This window comes from Cupressus sempervirens, chromosome 9 (genome assembly GCF_028749045.1).
Source record: "Cupressus sempervirens isolate cs-2001-9-10 chromosome 9, ASM2874904v1, whole genome shotgun sequence".
Lineage (NCBI taxonomy): Eukaryota > Viridiplantae > Streptophyta > Pinopsida > Cupressales > Cupressaceae > Cupressus > Cupressus sempervirens.
The window spans coordinates 386,233,406-386,243,066 of NC_143126.1; the positions used below are offsets into that span (position 1 = coordinate 386,233,406).

Sequence of the window (9,661 nt, forward strand, 5' to 3'; positions counted from 1 at the left end):
CTTTTTTGAAAGCACACCTTCACCCTATGTTCAAGATTCCATTGGTGAACCATTCACTAATACATTTGACCCTATTTTAAGATCAAAATTTCGACCATCTATTAAAATGTTTTCAATTGGTCATAATATGGAAGAAAAAATATCTTTTTCTTAAAATCCATATTCGTATTGGTTGAAATTTCAAATTTTGACCAACACGAGCTTACCATGTTAAAAAAAGAGGCAAGCTAAGGTTTATTTTTATGTTTCACGGAGTGCGCGCGGGAGCTGCACAGGCATTCCGTTTGGAGCGCAGGAGCTGCAGAAGCTAAAGCTGTTTTAGAACTTTAAATCTCACAAATTTCAGATGGGAAAACAACATTTCGTTCAATCCCACTTTCTGCACATGTTAATGATAGTTGCAAGAAATGATTTGTGACTAATGCTTAGTGGTGTGTTCTGCAGTGAAAAAATAACAAAATGCTGTCAATAATCACACTTTTTCCAAGCAACCATGAATACAAAGACGACGGCGTCCAACGGGGCATCCCCACACTCAATTTTAGGAGAGCCAAAATGCTTGTAAATCTTGCTATAATTATCACAGCCTTCGTTGCTGCCATTATCTTCACAGCCATTTCCATGTTTGCCAATGCCATTGTATTCCTTTGCACCAAATTTAGAATTAAAACCCCTCAATCTTTAAGAGGGTAAATCTTAAATGAGCTATTTCGGTATTGACGTCTCCAGCACTAATGATGAGCAATGTGACTACTTACCATCGTGAGAATATAAAGGAGCTCCTAAACTCACTAAACATTTTAGGCACAGATCCATTCTACAGAAGTCATAGCAGATTCATTGGATTCCAAATAAACTATCCCGTGTCTGTAATTTCTGATTTGGGCGTCCTCTTGACTAGGATGTTTTTCATGGTATCTTAGTCTCTCTGTAGGAAAAAGGAGGAAGGCAACAATGATGATTCGCAATGAGATGATGTTGTAAGAATATCTCCTCTCGGGTAACATAGCCATTATTCTGCTATCCATTTTTTTTTTTTGCGATACTGCAGAGGCTAAGTATCTAGACTGTATTCTGAATGGTGGGTAAATCTTGGGCATGTGTAGGGATAAGTGATTTTTTCAATCTTATCCTCTATTTTCATTTCGTGATTTTTTAGACCTAATCTGATCACACCATGTAAATGTTACCATTGACCATCATGAAAATATAAAGAATCTCCTTATCAGAACTAAACAGTTTAAGGTGCAGGTCCACTCTAAACAATACTGTCCCCTGCAGCGCTTATTTCGCAAAGTTCACTTTCAAACTGGTATCCTATTTTCTCTGTGGGAGAAAGGAGGACAACAATGAGGATACTATGCCAGTGGCTAGATTTGCAAGGAAGAAGATACTGTGAGTATATTTCCTCTCTACATTTCCATTTGTTCGGCGACACAACAAAGGCTAAGTATCCAGGCTATGCTTTCCATTATTTTTGCAATACTGCAAAGGTTAAGTATCTAGGCTGTGCTCTGTTTTTCCTTGCATGTTATCGATATCCATAACTAGAAGATTTTGAGGATTTATTTATGGGATTTATAGTCTTCCCATATGGTTTGTGTTCATATTAATCCTCTAAACTAGAAGGATTTATTTGCTTAGGTTCAATATGCTGCTTGATTGTTGGTGCTCACAATTTCACACTGTTTATTTGTTTGTTCGTCTGTCATTGTCTGTTCTTAATTATTCACGTGACCACAGACATGATACAACTTGAAATTATCATTTAAACTTTGTTTAGGAGTCCTATATTGCTCGTGTCTTTATTTTGACCGTGGGCTCATACTTCCAATATTCTTTCCTAAAATTTGTTTGGATAGAGATGATTCGCCTGTTCATACCCTGCCTTAGAAGCTTACAGCAGAGCTCATACTTCTTATATTCCTGCATTAAATGCTCATATTTTACTATTAGTTTTCTATGTACTCCTTAATCATAAAGCTCATGCCCATTGTTCGTTTTGCTCGTTTGGACTGAGATGATTCACTTAATCATGCCCTGTATTAAAAGCCCATCATGTGTCTATTAGTTTGTGTGTTGGGAAAACTTAAAATCAATCCCACAAAATCCCAACTTCTTCCTTCATTTTTATTTACCATTATTTCCCCTCAAATTTTGGAGCATTTCTATTGGTCTGGCAGCCATTTTCGGGTAGGCTTTTCTTTTATGTATGCAAAAAAAGTCAGCCTGAAAAAGGTCTACAGCCCACCTGTTCTTTCCACAACCTACAGTACGTGCCTCTTTGCATGTTTTGCTGACATTACTGTCTCCACCTGGGTCTCATTACTTGTGTGGCTTCTGCTTGTTTCCTTGAAATGGATGTTATTAATGGCTTTCCTTAATTACCACAGACCACTTTACTTTTCCACTTCACCAATTCTTTTGTCCTTCAGCTGTGGATCATCAGGTATGGCCTTTTGATGCATCTCCTGCAATGCTATTCCATCTTATTTTATGGCCCTTGTTTACAATCCATTTCTAGGCTAGTAATGGTAGCAAGAGACATAATAATCAAGTATTTCTCCATTCTGCACTACCATTCAAACAATATCTGAAAATCCATTCAAAATCACTCCACAATCACCCTACAGTGAGGAGGATAGCTACAGGATGGATTGCCATACCACGGCTATCAGAGTTGCATGGATGCTAGGGCAACTCCTCGAGAACCCAAAGCCCCCTATCATATCCTTTATCACAACTGGCAACCTATGATAAATAATAGATTTTATTTTACTATGAAGTGGTACTGTAGTAGATGCCTTAAAATAATTTGCCAATGTACTAGAGTTTAATGGACTGGGATGAAGATTTTGGGTTCTGAAAATTAACTTCTGTTGCTCTGGTTCATCCATGCTAGGCAGATCTTATCTCTGTCACCACAGACCTGATCTTGCATGCAGATCTGAACCTCTGATAGGCTTATCTGATTTGATAAAATGCAGACTACTGAATCTTGCTGATCTCTGACGGCTGAATTCTTGCAAGGAGTCAGTACTGTAGGCGTTTACAAATACCTTTAGGAATTTACTGAATCTCAAAAGTCAAGTTTCCTCAGTTAAAATGGACTTGAATTATGACCCTGAGATAAGGTCGAAAGGCATCAAGCAAGTGTGCAGTTGAGATAGGATGATTTGCTCTGATTATGTGTTAAATTCCTTTTCATTCCTTCTGCAAATTAAAATCTATAAGTGTTCAATTGATTCCTAGATTCAGTCTAGCAATTATTTTTCTGAATTTGACTGTGTATTTTTTTTAATCCAACATTTTGGATCAAACTCCATGATCCATCAATCCCAGATTCATTTTCATTTGAATGAAAGCATGTTCTTAAATACAACAATCAAACACACAATTTGACTTAAAAAAATACTAAGTGGGGCACAACAACTAGTGAATGGTCAGCAAGGTGGGACATCTGAATTCGAATTTAAAAAAATCAGGATCGAGTCTTGTGATTGTGGAACACCTAGATCAAGTCTGCACTTGCAGATCTGATCTAGGGAGTTGATTTATGTATCTAGGGATCAGGGATGAAAATCTAGAATAACTGATGACAGGGATCACAATATAAGCCAAATTTACACATGAATATGCCATTTGCAAGCTAATTATTGCATTTATGACACCCTACCAAAGTGGGCTTAAAACATAAGGGAAAAGGGCATGGATATGAATTTTCACTTTTAATTAGGATTTTTTACATTAAGGACAGAATCTGTCAATATTTACAATGGGTTCCCATTCTAGATCTCAACGGGCATCAGTTTCTTCTTGTGCTGAATGGGGGTCCAGAAGTAGATCCAACATTCAAGACATACTAAGTTTGGATTTGTTCTTAAATTCAATATCCCTAGTATGTATAATGCTTATACTGTACTGAATTTTTTAAGGATATTCATGTCTGACAAGAAAGAAGTCATTTTCCAAGCATTTATGTTTTTGTCAATGATGTATGTTTTCAATTAAAAAAATTATTCTGGTTTTAATACAATGACACACGCATGGTTTTTTTCAGAATGTTGGATAAAGAAGTCAGTTATAGCTTGTAGTTTTATCTGTTAATGAATGCAAGTTTTCCCAGAACTGTCTTATAGGAGGCAGCGGCAGCAGGAGTAAAGTTGCTTAGCTTGCCAGAGAATTTCTCTTTTGTGGGTGCTAAGGATGGAGAGAGTCTTAGCATAGCTGATGCCTTAGATGGGCCTATCATGCAACGTTACTGTTCTCTTGCAAAGTAAGTGCTTGGACCAAAGTGCTTAACTTCTTCCTGTTATGACCTTTCATATATTATATGCATTGAAAAGCCTTCTAGAATTGACAGTTTTAAAAAAATGTACAGAGAGATGGTCCTGCCATGTGAAAAGAGAGTTGTTTTTCATCTAAATAAATGTTTGACTTGTCAATGAATTGCTACATGTAACTGGTTTGATTGATTACATTGTATGCTCGCTTGGCAGCCTCTAATTTTCTGCAGAAATGCCATGTAGTGCCGTGCTGCTTTTGTATGCATTTCCTTCTTGATTGAAGCAGTTATGTAATGTCCCATATTTGGCTATCTTGGAAAGCCTGGACAATTTTCTTGCAAAGCCAATTACAAGAGACTTATTTCTCTTAAAGCTTTATAATCCTAATATACTTAATGCAAAATATTGGCTACATAAATGTTAAATTCAATCACTTGGTATCGCAGGTCAATGTATGTGAATCTCTCTTGAATAGATCTTATATGTATTGAAGACCCTTTATTAAATGAATGAAAGCTAATGGCAGTATGTAGATGATTACGGATGTAATATAGATCTGGATATTATAAGGTATTGAGGATAGTACAATTGATCCTATGCTTGTAATATACAAGATCAAATAATGAATTATATCAACAAAAGTATATGGTTTACTATTTCTGATATCTCTCTTCTATGAATGCGATATCCACTAATCCGATCACATTTTGACTAGCGAAACTTATCCTACCAAATCGATTAGTATAAGGATGAATGTGGTCAATAGTGTAAACGATTTTCTGTTTCAGATGTTCATACTTGGTTCATACAATGTAGGAATTGCCGTTACTGATCGACTTCACTAAGAACAATGCAGCCTGACCTTCATGCTTCTTAGGATAAACCTCCACTCAAATCTGTAGAACTGATTGAACAACGATTGATTAATGATCTGAATTGTGTTACTCCTGTCTCCCATATAATACAGTGTTACTCATGCAATGTTCAAGTCTCCATTTCTGATGTTCATCGTGTCATTATTATGATCACCATGTATCATATAATATCTGAATTATGTTTATACTAGACATGAGATGTTGTGTTCCCTATGCAAGTATCTCTGTGATATGGGTGCATTCTAGAGATTTCTAGATTATTATGCATATAGGCAGTTGTTTGTTTGTAACCTCCCAATAATCTTATAGTGGTCCGAATCCAATTATTTAGCAAATACATAGGGAGTTAAAGGAAAATTATGGATTATTGTTTGATCTTTCTTAGATAAATTAATTAGTAATGGATTTTTATAAGCTTTTATTAGTTTTTTAGCATGGATAAAAAGGAGGCAATGTTTGAGTCTTGAGATGTGGAGAATTCATGTACAAGAAGAAATATAACATAATCTCTCTATTATCTCTCCGTTATTGTTCTATATTTTGGTTGTATTCTCCCCTCACCATTGTGGTATTGATGAGGGGAGAATACAACCAAAAGCAGAACTGTTCCTGTGCCCGTGTGATGATTAGAGAGCTGCTATGAGATAGAGAATGGGTGAATGCTATGCTGGTGCATGAAGAGTTGAACCTATGCTGAATTGAAAATTAAGCACATGCCTGGTTGTTGTTGCAGTGGTGCAGAGTATGACTATTTCCTGGATTTCAATTTACTTGAATTCGCTGGGCACGAGAAAGAATAATTGGTGCAGACATTTGAGTTCTGTGAAAGGAGAAGACTGTGCAGAGAATACTCACCATAAAGATCTACGAGGAGAAGTGAAGGACGCTTGAAGGAGGTAGCAAGCTATGTAAAAGAAGGTTGTCTTAGCTGCTGCATTGAGGCCTCTAAGGACGAGATATAGTCTCCTAAAGAGATAAGAAGAATTTGGATTTGGAAGGAGGAAATCATGAAAAGGAGATTGTGAAGTTGTTGAATTGTTTTGTTACAAACAATGTTCATCTAGTAATTTTATCAGATGAGGTTGGTTGTACTTATTGCATATATTTTTGATCATGAGGATAGTGTGAGGGGTGGCCTCATATAATTTTGTTCTATTTCTTTGTGTTTTATTTTCAGCTGTAAGAGAGGTCATTGGAAGGCTACTGCTGTGAAAATAAAAATGAAAAAGGAGATCGCTGAATTCAAGTTTGCAGATATAATCATTTGAAGATGTTTTTTGAAGACCACATCAAATTGATGCTGTCCGTCTCAAGAAAATGTCCCTATACTGGAAACTCCAGCATAGCATTCTTGGTCTGGGGAAGAGATGTGTTGAATAGCCAATGCTAAGAAAGTGTACAGTGAAAAGGGTATTGTCTAAAGTAATCACCACTGACTGTAATTTTTATTTTATTCTACTTTTTATTTGTTAAAGCAGTAGTTGAAAGGAGGCCACAGAAGTTAAAGTGGTGTAGGAGCACCCCAACATTTGAAAAATTATGCCTTTTTAATATATAGATTTCTAGACTTAAGGATTTATAAATGCCCAACTAATTTTTATTGTTCACTCCAACGTGAACGATTTCAATGACCAAAATGGAATTTCTGAATAAAGAATGTGTAATACATGTACCAAGTGGATGTGGAAATAATTCTTAGCCAACACTCCTAGACCTGTCAGGATGCACTAAATTGCCTAACTCCACTAGTTTTGGTTTCAAACTCAACAATAGATAGCTTAAGCTTTCGTCCCAACTCAGATAGTAATATCTGCTGACTGTGACTATGCCCTCACATGGAGAAATCAACAACGTCCCTAGTTAGAGACAAGACACAATGATATCACCCCATATTGCAGATCCCTCAGAATGGCTATGCCTATTTAGAGGACTGGTCGAAAGGTCATCTCTAGTCCTCCCAATCCTTAAGTTGATAGCTCTGACAATCACCTTCCTTGTTTGAGCTCAAATCTTCAGTTTAGAATAAAATGATTTGTAGTGGAAAATAAAGACCCCTAGAACTTTTATCTTGACAAACTCTCAAAGATCTGCCAATATATGCATGAAATATAACTTAAAAGTATAAAAGTATATGTCAAATACTTAAATGTTATATTTCATGTGTGTATTCTACTGAGGAGAATGAGATTGACTTTGAAACAACTATGGGGGAAATCCTAAATGGCCATGTCATCAACCAAACAACCAATGCAAGGTTGCATGTTTTGATTGAAAAAAGTAATTAAAATGTCAGCTAAATGCTTTACAATTGCCTTTTAATCCTTTTTTTTCTCCAAGTCCTGTCCAAGTGTGGCTTACAAGACTTGTCTGGTATTGCTAGATTCGCCCAGACATAGAGTCCAGGTCCTTGGGCCTTGCTAGGGCTGGCATGCCTTTGGACTTGATGAGTCTGGGTGACTCCAGAGAATTATTGTAAGTCTGGATTATGGTGGATACTAAACAAATAAAAAAGTATCATGCTTAGAAGAGTTATATAAATACAATTCTGATGCCAGCTGGAAATAAAAGGAGTGGTTTTGAAATAATTCTCCCGGTGGTCAACTTTTATTGTGTTTGTTAATGTCTTCCATGTTACTATAAAGAATGAATAGATGTTCTAATTAGTTGGAGCAATTGTGCCTTGCTAACCAGTTTATTAAATTTTTACAACTTATTGCTACAAACCTAAATCACTTTATTTCTCTGTAAGAGAAGTTGAAGTCTCATTATTGAGTCATATCATAGCTACAGTAAGTTCTTCAGATAGATATTTTTGATTGTCCTAATATTCATATTGTTAAAATGGGAAGAAATTCTTGTCTGATTCATCAAATTAAATTCTTTGATTGTCCTAATATTCATATTGTTAAAATGGGAAGAAATTCTTGTCTGATTCATCAAATTAAATTCTTCCCAGTTGTATTATCATAAATGTTACAGCAGAGCGTCTTGATTCTAAGCTGCATTGAAACATAAGTCTTGCAAACATGTCATTGGAGCACATTGGTGTTTTGTTGAAGCTAATTGGATCAGAAATGTAAGCTCGTTATCAAGATGTTTAGTATACTTCTTTTTCTTCTTGTCATGCTATCTTTCTTATGTTTCCTCTTCTTGATCTTCGTCTACATTTTTTCTGGGATGCTTTGTATGTCTATCTTTTTGTTTATAGAATAGAATATGATGGAGTTTACAATGTGTTACACCTTGTAACTATGAGAGGGTGAAGCATGCATGTTGTATTGTTTTCTTAATGTGGTGGCACACAATACAGTTGACAGGGTGTATACAGTCTCATTTGAAAATAATAAGATTAAAGCACAATTATACCAACTGAGATCATATTATTTTGGTGTCATTGTGACAGCTGCAAGCCAAAACGGTCATCGCTTTCACGCTATTTGATTGCATTGCTGAGTTATGGTGGGGTTCCAGATGAAATCTTTGTTGGACTTGTGTATGAAGCTTTTGTTCGCATACAAAATAAGCTCAGTAATAGAACAACAGCATTTAAAGGTTTTTTGGGCTATTTAATATGTTTATTTTTTTTCTATGATGAAGGTTGTTTACGTTTCAGATCTTGTGAGTTCACTATGTGTTTCTATATGTTTATATTTCAAACTGCCATCTAGTTTGGACAGAAAAGACAAAATCCCTTTGTATGTGTGTGCAGATAGGAGAATCTTGGGTTTCTATTTTCATCAAAACAGTAGTAGTAAATTTTTTCAATGAATGACTCGCAAATTTTAAAACGTTATAATGATTCTAATGTATATTCTGTCTAATTATTGATGATCTTTTTATTCTGTAGTTATAAAGGAATGCAGATATCTAGATGAAGATTATACTGTGCTCAGAATGTTATCATGTGGAATTCCACTTGATGAGCCATTGTTACAATATAAATTGAGGCAATGTATGCTAGAGGAAATCAAAACATTGAAGGAAGGGAAGGTTCCTATTGATGAATATTCCCTTTTATTTGATGGGTACAGCTGATCCCACAGGACAATTAAAGAGAAATGAAGTTTTTATAATTCTGTAAGTTTTTGATCCAATTTTACAATATGTATGGCATAAGAAAAGCAATAGGATTTTTTTGTGTTTAATTTCTATTTTTAACAATTTTTCCTTTTGATCAATGAGAACAATTTTGTATTAAATAAAAATTTCTTGGTAATGGTAAAACAATTGCAACACCTATTGAAATGCTGAGCCATAGAACCATACAATGAGGCATGGGAGTTGTACATAATTATGTAGAGAAGCTATTTATCCACACTGCATTTAACACTGAAGACACAGCTATTGAACATGTTCCTGAAAGATTGAAAAAGTGTTCATGGCCCTGGTGTTGCTGGTGCACATGAAATGAATAGATATCCAAAATAATCCTAATTCCTTGGTCGTTTTGCTCCTTGACCAGAGAGATCTTTTCCTTTTGTTTCTTCTTGTTTACCACAT

At 35.5% G+C, this 9,661-nt stretch overlaps 1 protein-coding gene across 4 annotated transcripts; it reads left to right on the forward strand.

Moving 5' to 3' along the window:
* Positions 1–242: 242 nt before the first annotated feature.
* On the forward strand, positions 243–9,306 carry LOC149538884 (putative RNA-dependent RNA polymerase 4). 4 transcript variants are annotated; one of them, XM_089800258.1, is made up of 4 exons: positions 243–1,395; positions 4,140–4,276; positions 8,565–8,713; positions 9,009–9,306. In XM_089800258.1, the coding sequence occupies exons 2-4, from the start codon at positions 4,251–4,253 to the stop codon at positions 9,194–9,196; spliced, it is 363 nt and encodes a 120-aa protein (XP_089656384.1). In that variant the 5' UTR covers positions 243–1,395; positions 4,140–4,250; the 3' UTR covers positions 9,197–9,306. The 4 variants fall into 4 exon arrangements, 3 of the variants coding, with proteins under 3 accessions (XP_089656384.1, XP_089656383.1, XP_089656382.1); XM_089800257.1 differs by having other exon boundaries at positions 246–1,395; positions 4,127–4,276; XR_016356124.1 differs by lacking the exon at positions 9,009–9,306 and adding exons at positions 5,895–6,242; positions 6,339–6,571 and having other exon boundaries at positions 257–4,276; positions 8,565–8,775.
* Positions 9,307–9,661: the final 355 nt, after the last annotated feature.